At 38.7% G+C, this 21,954-nt stretch overlaps 1 protein-coding gene and 1 pseudogene across 1 annotated transcript in view; one reads left to right on the forward strand and one right to left on the reverse strand.

Annotated features, from left to right (window-relative positions):
* Nucleotides 1-1,019: 1,019 nt before the first annotated feature.
* The window catches only part of Unc5d (unc-5 netrin receptor D), a 278,883-nt gene continuing 257,948 nt past the window's right edge, over nucleotides 1,020-21,954 (reverse strand). Inside the window, exons 17-18 of the mRNA XM_071609300.1 lie at nucleotides 17,659-17,837; nucleotides 1,020-3,433 (exon numbers count right to left, since the gene is read on the reverse strand). Coding sequence (XP_071465401.1) covers nucleotides 3,229-3,433; nucleotides 17,659-17,837 — 384 coding nt within the window. The 3' untranslated portion in view covers nucleotides 1,020-3,228. The remainder of the gene's footprint in view (nucleotides 3,434-17,658; nucleotides 17,838-21,954) is intronic.
* LOC114095904 (transmembrane protein 230 pseudogene) lies at nucleotides 8,141-8,780 on the forward strand (annotated as a pseudogene).

A 21,954-nucleotide genomic window follows, 5' to 3' on the forward strand; every position in this document is an offset into this window, starting at 1 on the left:
ATGAGACTTCCTGCACCGGTAAATGAAGTTTGCATTTAAATCCATTGAGCGAGCTTCCTTTTGGCTTAAAGGATTTTAATGTAAACCAGTAAGACTGCGCAAGCAATGTTGTAAAGACTATAAATTAACTTTATGGCACTGCAGTCTGGTGAAGCTGTGAATTGTAGTATTTTGGTGGCATAATTTTAAGGCATGTTTAAAGCATGACAATTAAGACTTCACTGTCTTTGAACACTGGGAGATTTGGCATTAAGTGGGATATTTTGTAAAAATTTTAAGTAACCTATGAAGTATTTAAGGCCACTTTTAGTTTTTGCTTCATTTTGTACTAGGAGAGTAAGACTTGCAAATTAAGTGCTGGGACTAATGAGTAAATCTCTTTCAAGAGGGGCATTTGTGTCATGACTGGCAAACAGTAAAATAGAGCAGGGTTTAGGACAAGTGAATAACCACAAATTCAAGTGGGCACTGAGACTTTGGTGACCCCCTCCCACCACACTCATACCCTGGTCTGTAAATCTCACAAACATGGGTTCTCTTTGAAATTCCATTGTAAAACATGGCACAACGCTGACATGCAATGATCACAGACTTTCATATACAGAAATCTTCTGTAGCAACCTAGCAGAACTAAGAGAAGAATGTAAAAAGGAAACCAAAGGAACTAAAAGATGCATTGCTTGAAACTTGGGCTGAAACTGAAGGTGAATCTCTCGATTTCTTCCTCTATTATTTTATGTGATTTGATGTTAAAAAGCATTTATTAACCCAGACCAAAACAAAAACCATCCCTTCATCCCCCCAAAAAAATACAAAAAAAAAAAAAAAAAGAATCCTGAAAACCCAAAGAAACAAGGGAACAAAATAAAATCAACCAAACCCATGCGAGGATATTACAGAATTCAGATTCAGGGATTAATAATCTCATCTTAAAATAATCTAGTAGGTTCTATGGGAAACCATTTAAACTTCTGCTTTAAAATGCAAAAAAAAAAAAAAAAAGTCTAGAAAGGATCTGGTGTGGATTCACAGAATAGATGAAACCATTATAAGGCTAATTATAATGACTTAAAATAAAATCCTCCAAAATGGAGATTCGAATAAGCTCTACAATGTTTTAGATAATTTATTACTCAACAGCTAATGCAGATTCCTTCTGCAGCCAATCATGCTAGTGAACTCAATTTTATTGTGAGCGATTGAACATCTACTTAACACCTCTTTCTCTCAAAAATTATACCAGCGATGTGAAGTGATTTACATTTCCATGCTGTCTATTATTCCCTAGAAGGAATGAACAAGTTGAGCATACTAGCAAAGTGGTCTTTTCCTGATCTAGATATGGTAGTTTGAAAATATGCTTGACAGTTCTAAGATGATTTGTTTGTTCTATATAATAAGCCTTTGGTTCCTGAGAAAAGCAAGATGCTTTTTGAATTACATGTGGCAAAGCCTTCTATCTAATACAGGGGACCAGATACACCACACATTAGAGAAAATGGCCAACACATTCCAGAGTTCTTCAATGCTTTATCCATGGTATCCTAAACTCAACCTTTCTTTAGGTCTTTTCCACTTATGAGGAGATTCACAACATTTTTTTTTAAAACAAGAGATCTATAAAAGTGTTTAAAAAATTGATTGCATCTCCAGTGCCAAGTACTTCCCACCTCCCCCATTCCGTGACTACTTTTAATAAAGTATCCAATCTCTAAGTAGCTGACTAGCTGCCTTGGGGTTAACCTAGGTCCTTGACTTTGGTTGTCTTGATCGTGGACAGCTAAGGAAAACAAACACCAGAAGATGAGCTGGAGCGCATCTGCTCATCTGTAGTCTACCAGGCATCTTGTCAAAAACCACTGAAGAGGATAAAAAAGATGGAATAAAGTATTAAGATGAGGATGATGAATGGTTGATGAATCTGAGTTCTGTACAATACCACTGCCTCCTATTTAAAAAGAGAAAAATAAAGCAGTGGCCACATGTTAAAGGTTCACTGGAGAAAGGGTACTTGGTGAGGCTGAGCTTGAAGCTCCTTGAATGATGGATGTGGTTTCTGGGACAGGTATTCCTCAGGTCTATTTATTCAGCTATCATCTAGGACAAAGCCTGTCTGCTAATTTCTCAAGAGGCAAAAGGAGGGTGACCTAGGTGGCCCTACTGAGAGATTCTATGATGGCATGGTACCAAAATGTTAAGAAACTTTCCAGAACTTGGATTGAAAAGTGCAGTAAATCTCATCATTCCCTTGTTACAAAAATATTGGAGAACTGGATCAACACCTGCCTCTTAGAATTACAGCTTATTTGAGGTCCGTGACATCTGCAGTTCATGTTTCCTTGGACCTGGCCTGACCAGACCTGTCTCTGAATCCATGTAATAAGCTGTGTTCCAACAGCACTCTGCAATTTGTCTGGCTTAACTAGGAATAGAGATACTCCTACTTGGTTGAGTTTGAAGAGATAAATTTCCATGTTCAAAAATCTCATTATGTTCCTTGAAACCTCTCTACTCTGGAAGTTCAGGAAGGAGAGAAGTGGGTAGATTTGTCTCTGGGAAAAAATGAAGGTGAGGTACACTACGAGAACTAGTTCGTCGTCTATCTGACTTTTGGGTCTTGTCTCCGTTCAGTGGCTAGTATAGATAGGAAATTGGTGCTGGTGTGGTGTATTCAGATTCTAGAATCTAAACGCCCTCTTTGATGTTGAAAAAGTCATACAAATGGGTTGGCAACCCTGTTTTACTTCTAAAAGTCAGTTTTACAATGATTCCTGACATTACAAATGCCAGTTGGTAGAAAACTGACAATCTGGTACCAGAATCTGCTGGCCCTGTGGGGCACATCATTAAAAACCTGTTTCAAAACATGCACTTAATCAATCTCTGCCTTCAGCTTTATTGTAGCTCATCTCTCTCCATAGCTACTTTTGTCTCAATATGCCCTCATGTCTATCCTAGACACTCCAGATCTGAGGAGGGCATCCAGTGTTGACCTGCGTGTGATTCAGGGGAGACAATAAAACCCTCTTACATCTAAGAGAGCTTGTCCTTTGCTCTACTGGCATGTTTTACCTATAGAAAATTCAGTTTCTTCAACCAGGGGATCTCACTGACTACAAACAAAGCTGAATTCCCCAAATGCCACTGGGCAGAGAGCTGCCTTTTTCTTTCCCATTTAAAGCCAAAGTCCCAAAGCTGGCCATCCCTCTGCTCCTGAGAGGAAGTGGACTAGAGTCCATTCTGCCTGCTGTAGTTGAAGTCGGCTTCATCCAGCTGGGATTCCGTAATGTTTGAGAGTTTCGTGTGTGTCCTCCCAATCTCTTCAAGGGCACAGGCCAGGGAGTCAAGGTCACCATCATGCTGATGACGAGCTTCCCACAGGTTCAAAATGACAGCAGAGGGGCTGCTTTGTGTAGCAAAATAAGATAAATTCCTAGACAAACAAAAAACATAAATGAACAAAAATCACCATTAGGAAATTAAAAGCTAATTTTAATAGGTATAATAGAGGAAGAGAGATGCACTAAGGTGGGTGTAGGCAGTCGAGTTTGTATCCCAACATGCAACTAAAACCAGCCTTCAGAATGTTACCAACGTCCTTCCTGTCTTCCAGGCCTGGTTTCAGTCCTCACTTCCATGGGCTGTGTGCGTGGACCTGGTTCCCCCCACCCCTCCCCGGGTGGCCTCTTTGCTCTGTATTACTTTAGGTGGTGATGAAACTCATTCCTATTGCTTCAGAATCTTTCAGGGCTTTCTTCCTTGGCAAACAAAAGGGTTGTCAAGGCTTGATCTTCAGTTTCATTTTCTTTCCTTTCTCAGTGCTAAATCTGTACCTGTAGGCTTCCAGGTTCACGTAAGCTAGCTACAGATCTTAAAAGACCTTGGAGTTGCCAAAATGACATGTCCCTACCTCCTCAAACTCAATCTCTAGACCTCCAAACTGGTCTCCTTTCTAAGTATAACAAGTGGCCCAAATATTTACAAGAGTCTTTCTTTCTTACTTTTTGTACTGGGAAATTTATTTATTTATTTAGGTACTGGGCTTTGAACTCAGAGGCACTCTACCACTGAGCCACATCCCCAGCCCTATTTTGTATTTTATTTAGAGACAGGGCTTCACTAAGTTGCTAAGTGCTTTGCTTTTGCTGAGGCTGGCTTTGAACTCACAATCCTCCTGCCTTAGCCTCCCAAGCCACTGGGACTACAGGTGTGCGCCACCACACCTGGCTATAGGACTTTGGTTTTGACCATGCCCTTAATGTTATTTCTCCCTTTCTGACCTACTCATCAGCTTCACTCTTCTCCTCCATTCACAAAGACTTAACCCTAATTTATATTCTATCACTTTGTGGCCTGAATCATAGCAAAAGCCTCCACATTCTGTCTCCAAACCCTCTAAAATATGCTGCATTCTATTTCTTCAATCCTAAGAGATTTAGTCATTTTTCAATGCCTTCCTTGATCAGTCCTCAACATAATTATGGTTGTGTGTGTATGTATGTGTGTGTGTATGAATCAATCTATCTAGACATACACGCTTACTAGGGAATCTCAGTGATTTATATTCATACCTATATATGAATATATATGAATTTATATAAATTTATATGTGTATATGAATTTACATATGCCTCAGTCTTTTGCTCCTTGGGCCCTGGGCTTGACTTAGGTAATACTTTGCTTCTGGCTTTCACTCAGTTTTCAGTCCACTAGGATTGCCCACTTTCATTCTCTGCACTGTTTTGCAAGATCATACACTCCTACAATGTGTGGCTCAAATCGCATTTCCTCTTTCTTCAAGATGATTTATGTCTTCTCTGAACTCTTTTCATGCTGGTGCTTAAAATTTCATGTGACTGCAATGCTTACACATTTCATATGGGTGAACTTTGCCTTTCCCATTTGACTAGTAACACCTGAAAGTTAAAGGTCGTATGTAATAATTCTCTGAATCTGCACCAGCACTTATCAGAACAATGACAGGTGTTTATTCAGTATCCACTGGGTGAATAATTGATTCCTGCAAGCCTTTTTCAGATGCTATAGTATCTTCAGTGAAAAAAAAAAAAAAAACTGGTAACCTTTTAGACAAAAACTTTACTATGATGAAGACTAAGACAAGGCAAAGGATTAAAGGTCACTGCTTTTCATGGGGACTCTTATAGTAAGGACAGAAATGCTCTCTCTCACGTCAAAGTCTGATGGATTACAAGATTTTGCAGAAAAGCTCCTGTTTGGGAGTTGGTGCTAGTTCTCACAACCACACCCAACACACAATCACAAAGCAGTCTTCTAGAGATGGCACTGGCAAGAGAAGGCGAGTTTTTATCGGCACATTACCACTTGGCAGCACCACACGCACAGATCAGTTCTGAATGAATAAAATGTTGTTTTAGCCAAAGTCTTAAGAGACTGTTAATAGTCAGTTTGTTGCTAAATAGTATAAATACTGAGGTTACTACACACACATTCCACTAATATGAACCTTTAACTGAGAAAGTGAGAAGGCCAGCTTAAAAATTCCCTCGTCCCCTCCATTCCCACAGCAAACCCTGATGGGGGTGTTGAAGGGATCCTGGTTCTTCTTATTTTGCCAACTTTTGAATGTTGGCCCTTCCTTCTGGCCCCGTGGGGAAATTGCTCTGTCTCCCTACATGCACCCTCACTGACATTCAGGCAGCACACAACTGAAGGAATAGCTGGGGAAGAGGCCCAAGGAGGCCTCAGTGGGCTGTGGCTGGCCTGGGTGGCCACTGCTTTTCAAATCCATTATCAACGTAATGATCATGGACACACTTTTGTCTCTGGGATCCCAAATGTTGTTTCAAGGACAACAAAGGCAATAGTTGGAGTAGCACTAGCTTTCTCATCATTTTACTGAGGGTTCACACCTTGCCTTTACTAGTGAACAGCAGTGGTCTTGTGTTTTTTGGTAGTGACTGGAATTCTTGTGATCTTATTAACCCTAAAGTTAAACTATAATCTGTGATATCAGGGGTTGATAAACGTCTTTGGTAAAGGGCCAGAGAGTATATATTTCTGGTGTTGGAGACCTCCTATGGCCTCACTGCAGCTTCTATGCTCCACCATGGTAGTGCAAAGGCAGCCACTGAGGATAGGAGTGTGTGTGTGTGTGTATGTGTGGTGGCCATCTTCCAGTAAAACTTTATTTGGTGACACTGGAATTTGATGGTCATACAGTTTCTACATGTCGCCCAGTTTTAGTCTTTTGATTTTTTTGCTAGTCATTTAAAAATGCAAAAGTAAACAAAACACACACACATACACACACAAACATTCTTAGTTGTGGCTACAAAAAACAGGTGATGGGACAGATTTGGCCTATTGGCCATTGTGCTATGTTAGCTTATAACCCAAACTGGAAGTCCAAAGCTGTTACTTGGAAGAAAATTAGACTGGATTTCCTGCATTGTGCTGCATTCGAAAATAAGCACCTACAAGGCCAGAGTTGGTCAATCCCAGGCAATGCATCTGCCTTAAGCACTGGGAGAACTTTTTCCTTTGAAATGTTTGAGGATCTTTGATACTTCAAGACATGACAGGAAGACTGAATCATAAAGAATAGAATAAAGAATATGTTTTGAAGGTGAAGATTAATCTTTGTCCTGAGACAATTTTAAAAATATTCATGACCCCATGGAGGGGGTTGCGGTCAGAGGTGTTCAAGGTTCATTTGTCTGCAGGGGGCACAGCAGAGCAGAGAAGGACTCCCACCAGCCATGTGGCTCTGAAAAGTCCTGCAAATGTTCTGTTTTGTGCAATAGGTACCCACAGTTAAAGAAAGCTAAGTGATCAAAAGAGGCAGGAATAAAATTCTTACTTGGCACAGGTCTCTGAACATATTGTAAAAAGTGAAATATGCTTCCCAAAGTTAGATTTAGATTTATTCTCTAAATCTGCACAAGCACATTCAGCATAACACATACAAATTTCAACTTCCTTTTAATGTTAGTAGATACATAAAGGAACACATCCATCTTATTAAAAATAATACAATCAATCAGCTTTGCAATTAATAGGCATCCTATTAAACTATATTCACTTGTACACAACATAAAACATAATATATTAAAAAACCTAGAATCCTAATGCAATAGGCTATTTCTCAAAGATAGCTATTATTTTATTGGGTCTATGTGTACTATGATTTTTTTGAAAATTCAGTCATCTCTGTATACCACCCTTTTGAAATTATTCTGATTCCCATCTCTGTGACCCATTTCTCTTCTTAATAATACAAGCACATTTGGCTACCAGCAGGTAATGCACATACCAAGTCAGGGAACATTGTTACTACTGCAAAATAGAATTCACAGCAAGAGCTGATCTTAAGTCCTGAGTGTCTTTTTTTTTTCTTTTGAAATGAAACCTAAACATTAACAAACAAATGGCAATCCTGAATATTCAAGTGGATGCCTGAATATTCAACTTTCTTTATAGAAAGATTTAAAGAAGCAAATGTTTATTACATTCACCTTAGATGCTTTGTTACTTTGTTATGCCTGAACTTCAGGGAATCTTGTATCAAAACCATTCCAAATTCTGATAACTGAGGTAAGTTAGAAAATTCAGATTTACATTTTTTGGTTCAATAAAGATGTATATATTATGCAGTTAAGATGACTGAATCTCTGAATGTTAGTTGACTTTAGAACATTCTATGCCTTCAGTTCTATTCATTTGCCCAAAGCTCTGTAGACTCCATGACTTTATCATCTCCTTTGGAACTCCCATTCAATGAGTACAGATTAACTATATAATACATGTAAACAAGCAGATCAAAGCTTATGTTAAGGTAGTTGAATAAATTCATCCATGTAAGTTCACTGAGTACTAATAGTTTATTAAATTAAATTTTGTTTTGTTGAGCTTAAATGCTTTCTATACACCTGAGTTCCCAGGGGTTTGTTTTATTACCATGATTAATTTCATCTTTTAGACTTTCCTATCCCCATCCCCTGGCTCCAATTAAAATTCCTTTCTTTCTGTAGAAACTGGGGCGGAATTGGAAACATGAATCTTTATCAATTTCACTAGTGAGGCATGGGCCAACTTATAAAGCCAAATTTTTATATAGAACCTTAGTTATCAAAATATATCTTCCGCCCGCGGCAAGCTGGTATTTGCTAGGTCGGCGGTTAGGTTGGCTGTGCCATGAGGCCTGGGACGCCTCGGCTGGTACCCATGGGCGAGTTCCTCTCTAGCTCCAGTCTTAGCGCGGTGCTCGGACTGTAGCTGTGTCCGTGTGTTATGATGCCGTCTCGTACTAATCTGGCTACTGGAATCCCCAGTAGTAAAGTAAAATACTCAAGGCTCTCCAGCACAGATGATGGCTACATTGACCTTCAGTTTAAGAAAAGCCCTCCTAAGATCCCTTATAAGGCCATTGCACTTGCCACTGTGCTGTTTTTGATTGGCGCCTTTCTCATTACCATAGGCTCCCTCCTGCTGTGAGGCTACATTAGCAAAGGGGGGGGGGGGCAGACCGGGCCGTTCCTGTCCTGATTATTGGCATTCTGGTGTTCCTGCCAGGATTTTACCATCTGCACATCGCCTACTATGCGTCTAAAGGCTACCGGGGTTACTCCTATGATGACATTCCAGACTTTGATGACTAACACTCACTTCAGCCCTGAGACAAATCACAGTGGAACTAAACTCAGCTTTAAGATATTGAACAGAAACTATGGCTAAGGGCTGAGGAATTATGCAGTTTGCAGATGTTTGACAAAACAATGGCCAGAGTTTATGGTTCCATCCCAAAAATGTTCATTGAGCTTAATTAGCTAATTAGGAAACGCTGTTTTTCATCTGGCTGTGGCAAAACTCAACAAGTTTTTCCACATGTATCATGGAAGAATAGCAATGCTAATTGGGAAAACAGGAGATTATCCTGTAGTGGAAAGTGTTACCATTCCCACCCTCTTTATATTGAGCATTTCTTTTAAATAGTCTTCTTTGTCAATTTGTTATTGTAGCAAAAGGAAGAGTGTGGTATGTCTAATTTCTTAGTTACTAAGTAATTTATTTTTAAAATATCAAAAGATCTTATCCCCTACACTTAACTCTACTTTCACATTCTGGTGGAAGACCTCCCTAAAACCACATGTTGGTGTGGCTCCATCTGTAATATTTTTTACTTTGTTTCTTAGTGACAGGAACCAGGAATTTTTTGAGCCACAGAGTAAGTTTTCAAAGTATAAGCACTGTCTCTGATAACCAATCCTTGACCAGCTCTGATCTTGTTTCCCAATAGGATGGCCTGCATATAATTTGGGTCATTCTATCCTTTGTAGATCAAGATGTTCTATATATCATGCCTTTAAAGACTGAACTTTTGGCTGTTCCCTAATGAAAAAAAATGAAGATAAGTGGTTGCTATTTAGAGTGTATAACTCTATTGGTAGCACCTGGTACTATAGTGTCATTCTGCTGAAGATCTCAAGACTTGGCTTGGATCCCTAGAGGACCACATCCTTAGGTTGATTCTATTTCTTTGCTTGAAAAAGTGACTTATATTCAAAAGAAATTAAAATGTCAGAATCCAAAAAAAAAAAAAAAAAACAAAAAAAAAAACAAAATATATCTTCCAACTAATAACTGTGTTAAACTAAAAATGAAACTCACTTTAGAATGACTTTTTTTTTTTTTTGGAAATAGTCATTGGGTCGTTTGTTTTCTTTTGGGAGCATAAGATGAGGGGCAGAGAGGAGAATTGAGGGTCCCTGGTAAAATTCTGCCATATAAGGTATTTATAGATTATTGCAACACAGGGCTGATTCCATAAAAAGGAAAACTGACTTTTTCTCCCCCACTGTGAAAGCTTTCAGGTCTTCCAGCATCCCTGCAGTATTCAAATGCAAATGCCTTAGGGACTAGTACATCTAAATCCTCAATCAGTTAACAAAGGTAGGAGATAACAGTAATGGAGAGGAAGGCTGTGTTGGAGGCTTTATCTTAGCCCTGGGGAACTGTACTGAAGAGCTACCAAGGGCACCCTGCACTTACAAGTGGCCTATAAAGGGACTCCTTTTCATTCTAAATTCCAGATAACAAAGCTTTTCTTTTAGTTACTCAGAACCATGCTACCAGGGGGCCAATATACCAATCCACTAGCTGTAAACTCTTCTTGTGGCTAATTGTGAGAAGAAAGCCCAACCTTCGTATAGAAAACACCTTATACCAGTTACAGGCCATAATTTTATTCAGAATTTGGGCTTTAACTCAATGTCAAATAGAAGGGACTATTTGCACCTGTAACCTGAAGGCAGCAAGATTATCTGTTTATATTCTATACAGTACTGTTATCTATATATAATGCAACCTTTAAAAAAGTCATTATAAGGCATATTTTAGAAATATCTTCTGAGTAGTTTGTCAGTATAAAAAGTGGAATATAAGTTAAACTGCCTGTAATAGATTAGGAAACATCATTATAAGAACAGTGCATCATTCTACTGTCTAGTATCAAAGAGGAAATTGAAACACTGTCATAATGAAAAAAAATTAATCTCTGCTATCATCCTAAATTGTCTCATCTAATGAAAGTCTCTTATGTGACCCAAAGCAACCCTCCATAAGTTTTTTTTTTTTTTTCATACAAATAGAAGAAAAGCCTTTTTTACTGAATAGCAGTAATTGGACACACCATAAACAGTGGTCCTCTCATCTAAACTTCCATTCCCAAACTTCAACCTGCCTAGGTACTCTGCAAATACCAAGCAGCCTCAGGATGAGGCCAGTCAGTGTTTATAGACTGAAGGGTCGCCTAGGGATGAGCACTATAATAAAACTGCCTGCTGCTTGTACTTGAAAAGAAGATGGCAGGGAGAACCCCCAAGGAAAGGACATGAGCAACTCTGGACACAGCCGAGTTCCACTCATCCCAGCCCAGCCCAGCCCAGCCCAGCCCAAGAGGGCTGCATTAATTCTTTCAGGCCAGTTACTTTGGCAATAACATTTCCTTTATAGTTATGCTTTTGCCTTTCACTTGTTGTTGAAAGGGGATAACAAGTATTCTTTTTCTTTGGAAAACACACTAAAGCCCTCAGGCATGGAAGACATCTCTGAGTTGCCAAATGAGAACAAAAGCCAGTTGTGATCTGCTTTTAGTTCTCATATAATCATATAACAATTTCTCAATTTGGGAAATGAAAAGGAAGTAAAACCCACCAAATCATAATCTCTACTTTTCTTTGAACTGGTATACATCATGGAAGGAATACGTTAAACTCAATTGTCCATTAAAATTACCTGGGAACATTTTTGAGAATCCTCAGAGGAAAGTGGAATGACTACCATTGGTTCCAAGAGAAAAGACCATGATTCTAATCCAGGACAGGGGAAGGCTGAAATATTTATACCCCTCACTTTGCAAAATTAATCATTATGTGTTTCACTTAAACCTCACAAATAGTAGAAAAGAAATAGTCCCCCTTAAGGGCACTCAAATAGATAAGGTGTAAAATCATTCTCACGATTTCACTTTCTTAAATTCTGAAGACATCACTTTCAGACATACTGAGATGGTCAGATTTTTCAACACTGTTTGAAATGGTATCTGTGAGGGGTTCATTTAGGATACCAAGGGGCTTTAGCATGTCTATGTCCATCTTTTCTGAAAACTGCATTTAGTTTAACAGAGAAAAACCTATTCTTTCAAAGACTAGTACAAACCCACAACTACTTACAAAAGAAATGATAGCACCCCTTGGAGTTTGCAGTGGGAGCACAACTTTAGCTCTCTTGGAGGAATATAAAAAGCTTCTTTTCCATATTGCCTTCAGGACGGACACCTGCCATTTACAAACCATATACAGCTTGTTCATGACTAAACTTGTCCCAAGGCTGTCTCTTTTCAGCTTCATATTAGTGGGCATTTTCATGAGTCACTGACTTTAGTGGAATAAAGCCCAAACACCCACACTTTGCTATGTTGGGTCCCTCTGGCTTCACTGCAAGGGCCTTTCAAGTTCCAGGCCCTGCGTTATGTCCACTGGGCCAGAACCAGACAATGTGATATGAGCTTCTTTGTATTTTGCCTCCAAGGACCTATGTAATGCTGCCTCCCTGATGTATTAATTCTCCTTTAGAAAAGTCATGGAGATTGTTTTTGGAAATGGCAGCCTCTCGCCCATTGTTATTACTTAAAGTTTAGGATGTGTTTTCCAGTCTCTAGCCTGCAGAACCAAGAAAGCTTAGTTTGGGGCAATTATAGTGAACACCTAAAACACGGGAGTGAAAAGGAAGCAGATGTTCCACATGCATTTTGCACTCATCTTTCCCTCTCTCTCTTCTTCCCTTCTTTACCCTCAACTCTGGCTCTGGGACAGGCCCAACTTCAGTGAATTCTCAACCACTTATTCAGAGCCAGATTAATAAGCTGCTTTGTGACCTCCACTGTCCTTTCCCACTGCCCTCTGGTCATTTCACTGTTCCTCTGAATCCAATTAAGAGGGTAGACAGAGGGAATGAGAAGACATGACCTCAATGCGAGAAGATTCTGCTTCTCATTAAAGGCCCTGTTAAAAGATTTGGTGGAAAACAAGTTGTTACACCACTGCTCCTCAGCCACAAGGTTCAAGGACTTTCATTTGCTCACAATTTTTACACCATCATCCATTAACCCTGACAATTGAAATGCATTTGATCCATTTTAACCAGAATACCAGTAAGAAATATGTTTCCCTGGCATTGCTTATGGATTTCCAAATGCATATATTACTAGGGAGGGCCTTGGGAAAAAACTATTAATAGTATGTAATTCATTTACTACATTTCCATTTTAGAACCCTTTCTTCTGTTTTGTCTACATCCCTTCTACTCATCCACCCATATCTCATGCATCTGTTCCCATAGCAATGTTGTCAAGATGGATGTGTTTTCACAAGGGTTTCTGGAATATGGAAATCATGAGGACTTACAAAAGAATCATCTAATTGTAGAACTCTAAGAACTTAATACTTGAGGGAAAAAGACAGGACACTTCCATCACATCAGCCAAACAACTTTTAATTAAGAATAAATGTAGAAATCCCTTGATGCTTATTCTTACCAGTTTTCTTCATTAGGAGGCAAGGCTTAAAGGTCAAATATACTATCCTATGAAAGAGTTCATATCATTCATTCAAGAAAGATTTACTGAATTTTCCCAAAGTAGTTGGATCTATCTAGGTTTCACAGTAATTTAAAAAATTTAAAAGTATCATAAAATATATAAAGTGCTGTGAGGGTTTAAATGGGGAGAATACTTCTAACTGAAGCAGGTAGTTTCAGGTATTGTTTAATTGGTTAAGTCCTCAGTAATATCCCACCAATCACATGTGGCCAAGAACTCTGAAGTGGAGAGTTATTGCAGTTGAATTTGCAGACTAAATGTACAATTTCAGCTTTGAAGTGTAGCAAGTAGGCTCACTGAGTCATAGTCAAATTTCCCTCACAGAATCCATAATTGCAACTATTATCTATGACATTCTTTGCTAGGCTGTGCAGCATATTTAGCTTGTCAGGTATGCTCGGCAAGTTGTAAGGCTACCTGAGTTGCCAGAGGTACAGCACACACTACTGTTAGGCTTCATCTTCTCATCCATTGCTAAGTCTTCCACTTTATACTCCCTGTGTCTTCTTTCCTATTTAGATCTCAGTAAAAATTTGTTTGACAAAAAGACAGATTATCATAAGTGACAGTTGCATTACCAAAAGGAGGGTAAAAAAACATTTTCACTGGCAATAAAATAAAATCAAATGCTTTCCTCCATCCTCTTTGAAAACTCTTCCTCCTTCATGATTTGGAATCTGTCACTTTGTTAGCTGTTTAACCCTTTGGGAGGTTGAGAGTGGGGAAGAGCCAGGTAAAAGTGTCATCATAAGATCAAGGGTTTATTCTTTGAATAGAAATGTTGACTATGTGCTTCTGTTTGACCACAGAGTAGATGAAATCCAAAACTAACAAAACAGCTTTCTTACCCATTAATATCAGTGTATGGACAGTTTTAGATTTCCATGATCTGAATTTATTTGTTTCATACTCAGTTATATCCAAACATAAGAAAGTAAAAACATGGGACTGGAGTTGTAGCTTAATGGTAGAGTACTTGCCTAGCACGTGTGAGGCACTGGGTTTGATCCTCAGTACCACATAAAAATAAATAAATAAAGGTATTATGCCCATCTACAACTAAAAATATTTTTTTTTAAAAAAGTAAAAACAGTGATGAAGGATTATACAATAGGAAACTGTGACGGGTTGTATCTGCAAATCCCCTCTGTCATATACATTCCTTTCCAGGAAGGAGAATATATTTCTTTGCTCTAGCAAATGAAAAAGGAAGAGAAATGTAAGAATTTCTATAAAATGAGAATGGGAATTAGATAACATGGCATAGGGATTTGGAGTAGTCCTCCTCTTCTGCTTTTCCAAATGCCTTAGTGGCTACCTCTGCCATGACCCCCCTAGCTCTTCAACCCTGGAAAAGCTTGGTGCAGAGCTGAACAGGAGTACTTAGCTCCAGGTACTATCCTGATAAAAGCAACAAAGCCCTATGGACCTTTTGCTAAGTGAAGGTAGACTCCTTTAAATCAGGAATCAGTTACTATGGACTGTTCAGCAAATAGAGGCCACTTTCTATTTTTGCAAAGAACATACACTGGGAAACAGCCAGGCCTATTTGTTTATGTGTCTTATTTCAGGATCTTTTCATGCTACAGAGGCAGAGCTGAATAGTTGTTGAGTGCTCGCAATACATCCCATATGTCCCCAATTATTTACTACCTATATACTAGGTAGTATTATACTGGTCCTTTAGAGAAAAAAAAATTGCTACCTTAAAGCTCTAATAAAATAAATAAATAAAAAGAGAAAAAGAATGTTTGCTGATCCCTCATTTAAGTCTTTTTCACTGTACAGTTAGGCTACTTTTGAAGACTAAAGCTAGAGAATAAAGAAGGACACAGGAAATTGTGGTCACTGGAATTCAATACCTTAACTACATAATGTTTTGAAACAGAAGTAGATTACATACATTCCTGTGATTATCTGGTATTCATTGTAACAGTGTCAAGAGGAATAACTAATATTTGCTAGGGATCTACATATTCTGGGCATTGTGCTGAAAATTTTCCATAAAACAGGTGTTTGAATTACTTGTCAAGGGAATTGAGTCTTTCCCAAATTGAGATGGGGTTTTAGGGGAAAACAGCAAACCAACAGTTCACGCCATGTACTCAAGTTTTATGACCCTAGACTTTGGAGGGGGCAATGGGTTCCAACACAGCCACCTGATGTTCATTAGTGCCCAGACACAAATGCTATTGAACTTAATCTCCTAGTTTGAAATATACTTTCCCTACTCAAGGTCCTTGCTCAAAGTCAGAGATGGATGACTTTAGACGCACATGCTGCAGGTCTTTTTTTAATTTTTTTTTTTTAATTTTAGGTGGATACAATATCTTTATTTTATTTTTATGTGGTGCTGAACATCAAACCCAGTGCCTCATACATGCTAGGCGAGCACTGTACCACTTGAGCCACAACCCTAGCCCCTTGCTGCAGGTCTTATATATGCTGTAAATGCAGAACATGATGGAACAAAACAGGAACATGCACATGCTCATTCTGTAAATTAATGATAGCATCTGTAAATTAATGGACCCACAGATACTCTGTTGTAATTATTTTTTCTAAGTGGTAACTTAAAAACCATAAACTTTAATAGTCAGATTGGATTAGAGACTTGAAATACTCCTATAAATTGCATTTCTAGAAAGACAAACATAGGAACAGTAAGTGACATATTCAGGAAGACTGGGATTGGTGGTAGAACCAGGCCTCCTGGGCAGATAATTCTGCCCAATGTGCATGTGCTCTCTTTCTCGCCTCTCTTGAACTAAATTATATCATTTGGATTAGTTCTTCATTCTGTGTCCATGTCGATCAGAAAGTGAAACTTGACATTGCCCCAGTGTTTTTAGGTTATAAATGAGACATCTCTTCCTTAGTCAAAGCTTCTGGGAAATATTCAGCCTCATGTTTTTTTCTTATACATTCATAACTATTAGAGTCTGTAAACAAGTCAAGATGGTGCCTGGCATTTTCCAGAGGGAGTTGTTTGTGAAGTAACGCCAGTGAGACATTAAGTGTGGAGATTCCTTATTGGTTGACTGCTGTATCTAGTTAATGTTAATTAAGATAAGCTGTGTGTAATGTATATATACCCCTCCGGTCCAACACTTCCACTCCTGCTGTATCAATGTACACAAGTTGTTCGTCACCCCCCGGTTAGTTTGCTGCAGCCGGACTGCGGCACATAACTTTTTGTACTCATTCATTTTCAATAAATGCCTTTTCAAGAATGTGCCTCTTCTTTTCCGGCTTGCCTGTCTGTGAATTCAATTTTCTCCAGCAGCAGTGCCTCCTACTGTTTCTAGTGAGGCCCTTCGTGTTTGGATTTTGAATCCCTTCTGAGTCAGGGAGTAGCACTCTATCCTTTCTTGGTAGACATCTACCCTCCCTTTCAGAAAAGAGTCAGGTAGGATGTCTGTGAAAACACGGGACAAAGGAAAAAAGAAGAAGAAGAAGAAGAAGAAATAACTAAGCAAGCCAAACTGTAAGAAAAGAAGGCTTTTTCTCAAAAGGGGGGAAAAAAGTAAAAAGAAAGGGAAACGAAATGATTCTGGCAAATCTGGTTGTCTTTTCTATTCATTTGGGGGTCTGCAGAAGTGGGTTGGAGAGATTTCATGTGTTGAGGCCTCCTCCCTATGAGCTGTCCCTCAAGCTGAGCCAAAATCTGCCTGACCATCAGGGCTGCTCCGGATGGCATTGCCCCTGCCTTTTCTCATCTAAAGTAATAGAGCCCATTATGAATCTCTCTATCCTTCCATCAACTCACCTGTGATGTTAGTGCAGCAATGAGCAGTGTCAGTGTTAGCAACTGACTGTTTCACGGTGTGTAGATAACCTCTGGTATGTATTTTTTTGTTTGTTTGTTTTTAGTTGTAGTTGGACACAATACCTTTATTTTATTTATTTATTTTTATGTGGTGCTGAGGATCAAACCCAGTGCCTTGCACGTGCTAGGTGAGTGCTCTACCGCTGAGCCATAACCCCAGCCCCCTCTGACATGTTTAATGCCCTCTGTCTTCAGACTTAAGAGTTCTTCTCAGATAACTTCTAAGTTTTTTTTGTTGTTGTTGTTGTTTTCTTTTGTTTTGTTTTGTCTTGAGACACCCATTTTTGTAGGCTGAGCATGTCCCTATTTGGGGTTAGCTGATTCTTAAGGTTATGTGATGGTGGGGAGAAGGTGTAAGAAATCTGCTACTTTGTAAGGTATCCCCAGTTTCAGCTCTGTCCTGACCACTGAGAGGCATCCAGATGACAGAGTCTGAACCACTACTTCAGTGACCCAGTTAGCAAGCCTGGATGGGACCAGAACCAACGTAGGACTTTTCCATAGTGTCCTCAAAGGCGTGTCCTCAAAGGCAGAGTGGGGTGGTAGGAAATGCTGTACACAGTGTCACCTTAGAGGGACTACATACGAAATAAGGCCTGAAAAGTCTATAAAGATATCATGGTTACCTCCACCAGTTCTGTTTTTTTAAAGTTCTTTTAAGAAAATCATCGTTCAGAAGCTGCCACCATACCTGTTGATGCTGTTTTTCTGCGCTAGCATCTGCCAGTCCTTGCCTTTGGCATTTGGGGTATCAAATGTAGCACAAATCCGCTGTCTGATAGAGTAGGGAATTTTAAAGGCTTTGGGGCCAGTCTGTGCAGGGAAACTGCTGTCCTCTTGTGCAAAGAAAGTGATGGTTTCTCTTTCACTCTAGAAACAACAGAAGGGAAGCATGATCAGTCAAAGGAAAGCATTACTGACAACATATTTATTTCTGAAAATCTGTGTTAACACACATGCACAAATGCTTGCCTGTTGTGAGGGACTCTGTAAAACACATTGACAAGTTGCCTTCTCTTCTAAAATAGTAAAGAATTTCTCTAGTGGCCTAATAAATTGTGTTCTAGAGATTTACAGCAGACCGTTCCACTCAGGGGAGTCACAATCGCCTCCAACATCCAAAGAGATGTCAGGTGACAACAGAATTAGATCTTTCTTTCTTTCTTTCTTTTTTTAAGACTTTCAGGAGTAGATCTAGAATTAGAAGGAAGCACCTTCTAAATGACGGATTTGGGTTCAGTTTAAGGAATGATCCTTTGATGGTCATCATGACCAAAGATGAATGGGCTGACCAAAGAAGCTGGCTGGGAAGCTTCTGGACAAGAAATCTACAAGGAACTGATTTTGTGTTAATCATGTAAAAAGTCTGTCTTTCCCTCAGTCCTAAAGCTGTGTGATTTTCTGATGAATATTTTGCTCTCATTTCTGAATAAAATCCCTTTGCTGATGTGGAGCTACATGACATCTAGACTAGCTCTGTGCAGTGATACAGGCTGGGAAGCTTCAGACTGATATCTGCCCACCCTGCTTCTAATTTAGAGCTGTCCAATGAGGGACTTGTGGTTTCGTTGCATCACAGAATTCGTCATAATATCCTAAAAGATCACAGTGGAAAATTTTCAGACTGCTATATTTGCTGATAAGTTTAGAATTCTAACAGAATTTTAAGGACCAGAAAATATCTGATTGACTCACTTCCATATTATTACGTATCATAAAGCAAAGTGGATTCTGCTGAAGTAATTAAAATCCCTAATCAATTGACTTTGAACTAATTAAGAGATTCTCCTGGGTGGGCCTGATCTAATCAGGTGGACTTCAAAGGAGGAAGAGCTAGTTCTGGTCAGGAGGCTTCTCTTTGCAGGCCTGGAAGAAAGCAAATAGCCATTCTGTGAACTGCCTATAGGGGGAGATGTTTGGCTTGGAGTAGTGGGTGAGCCATAGTCAACAGTCAAACAGGAAAATAGAGACTTGAATCCTCTGGGCACAAGAAATTGAATAGCATCAAAATGTGAATAAGCTTGAACTGTGAGCTCCAGAGGAGAACTGACTCTAGTCCACACCTTGATTTCATCCTGTAAGGTCTTGATCAGAGAACCCCGGTATGGGGTTCTGCCTTGACTTCTGACTCACTGAGATATTAAATGAGTATTGATTTATTCTGTTACATTTGGGGTATTTTTTTAATGCAGCAAAAGAAAAAACTTACATAAGAGAAAATTAACGCATTAGATTTGAGATGTGTTTCAGGGGCCAGTTAGGATGGTCTAAACCCCAAGAAATTGCCCTTTTTGTTAGGAACTCATCTGTTCTGTTCTCCTTCAAGTCAGCTCACACCATTCCTGAACTGACCTCACGTCTTTCCCTGGTCTTTCTGTGGCTTCCAATCTTACATGTCTTACTCCTGTGGGTACCACAATACATGGCCTTTCTCAGCTAGTGCCCAGACTCACACAACTAAACCGCCACACATGGCCAGTCTCCTTAAAGTATCTGTTAATTGAGGAAACTGGCTGATGCAGAGATTTTATTAATGACTCATGATGATTTCTATTTTTCTGTAACTATTGAACAGAGTGATCAAGAAACATGGTGTCTTAACACAGCATTTCCAAAAAGCTAACACAGTGTTTCAAAAAGAGCAGCAGCTTTCTAGGCAAATGCATTTGGAAAGTGCTGCACATTATGCCCTCCTCTGAAAACTCAAAGTACATCTCATATTAAATGGATTCTACTTACTAATTTTAATTCTATTTCTCAATATATTATAGAATGATGCACATAAAAACAATCTTCCTAAGGCAAAAAGAAAAAAAAAAGAATAGCATTACCTTAGATTAGGTAGAGGGAAGTGAAAGGAGGGGAAGGCAGGGGATGTGGGGATAAGAAAGGTAGTAGAATGAGACAGACATTATTACTTTACGTATATATGTGACTGTATGACCAATATGATTCTATAATATGTATACTCAGAAAAATGAGAAATTATATCCCATCTATGTATGATATATCAAAGTGTATAAGTGCATTCTACTGTCATGTATAACTAACTAAAACAAATAAAAAATTAATTTAAAAAACCTTCCAGTGTTTACAATTAGCAAGATGTGATAGCAAAAAAATCTTTTTAACAATCAGATCTCACTTAGCAGTAAGACTCTGCACTTCCCAGCTTGTAACTTGAATGCTATATGGCCTCTCCTAGCCTCATTTTCCTAATCAGTCTTTTTGCAATTTGAATAGACTCCATGGAGATCATGAAACATGGTAAAAACTTGGAAGAAACCACCTAGGTAGTTTGTGACATAGCTGAAACTGGGATTCTGATATCCTACTAACTACGCCAGTACCAGTACTCCTTTCACAGCTTCAAGGCATGTATGGAATGCATAGAGCAGGATGGTTAAGACAAGGACTACGAATCACATTATCATTTTGTTTCAGGAATTTATAGTGGGAAAGGCTTCCTGGAGAGAGCATTTGAGTTGGCCTTGAAGGATTCCTAGGTATTGGTTGAATAGAAACTGGGTGGTAGGTACTTATTCCAGGCAGAGTGGACAATTCTGTTCTGATATATTGGATGGTTATAAAATAAACCAACTCAGCTTCTCCTTGCATAAAATAGGTTACAAGATACTTCATTTTTTATCATGGTTTGTAAAATTTCTTTCAGCCTCTAAGAATGCAAATCAAATTGGAATGGTTTCCTTACATATTTTCTGACTTAAAAAGTATGAAACAGCTTAGTGTGTGTGTATGGGGTGATTCTATGCAAGTTTCCATCTGTAAATGGCACCAAAGTGTGCTAACCTGAGGAAAGATGGCTTAAAACTGAAAATACACAGGTCCAGGCCAAAGGATGGCAAGACATAAAACAGGCTTCCAGAAGCCCTCACTGCACCTGTGAAGCCCAAATCTTTGTCTTTACTGTTGGGACCGTGATGCATACTACCTTCAAAAAGGGATAGAGGAAGTGGTCTTCTTTGAAAGTAAATATAATACCATATGAAACTGTATCTAAAACTAAGCACTTCTACTATTTACTCCATTTTAATAAGTGGGTCCAATGTCCCTCTTAAATTTCCATATTTAAATATTTTCCACACATAAGGATGACATTTTATGTAACATTTATGATGCATTCTAAAAGACATCTGGGCCAAGCAATAAGAATCCTGTAGATACATCACATTTCCTGATTGTTTAAATTAAATATGCAGAGGAACAGTAGATTTCCATGCTCTGCACATCTGAGATAAGCGGCTGCTACCTGGTTCGCTTAGGGAGTTGTAAATCAATGAGAGATTCCAAGTATTCTATTTTCTAACAGACAAATTATCCCCCAACTTCCACCACTTTTGGAAGAAAGATAAGAGAACTGCTTGAAGGCAAAATTGTAACATGTAAGATTCCTATTTAAGTCATTTCTACCAACAAAGAAAAAAGTCTTCAATAATACTAATAAGTAATAATGAAAAAATCATCTGGGGATTTTTCCCTTGTCCTCAGTTGTAGTAACTCTTTTGTTCCAATCCACAGTTTATAGATGAGTGATACTGCTCCTTTATAGTGAATCAATTGGCAATAATCATTAGGTAATTCATCATGGTCAAATTTAAGGGGAACTAACTACTTCTAAAGACTGATATGACATTCGCTACCTTAAAAAGCAATATATATATATATATATATATATATATATATGTGTGTGTGTGTGTGTGTGTGTGTGTGTGTGTGTGTGTGTGTGTGTATTGGCTCACTAAAGTAATTTTTAATTCTGATGGTGATAAGAATTGTATTTATTTGGAAAATCATTTATACAACCTCTTCTGGTTTCATTGTTACATATAGGAAATAGTGTCATTAAAACAACCCATTCAAGTAAGAAAGGAATGGAACCTCTGGAGCCTAGAGATACAGAAATTTAGGAGAGGATTAGATAATTATTTTCCTTTCCTTAAGAGGAAAAAAAATTTCAAAAACATCC

Source organism: Marmota flaviventris, chromosome 3 (assembly GCF_047511675.1).
Source record: "Marmota flaviventris isolate mMarFla1 chromosome 3, mMarFla1.hap1, whole genome shotgun sequence".
Classification (NCBI taxonomy): Eukaryota; Metazoa; Chordata; class Mammalia; order Rodentia; family Sciuridae; genus Marmota; species Marmota flaviventris.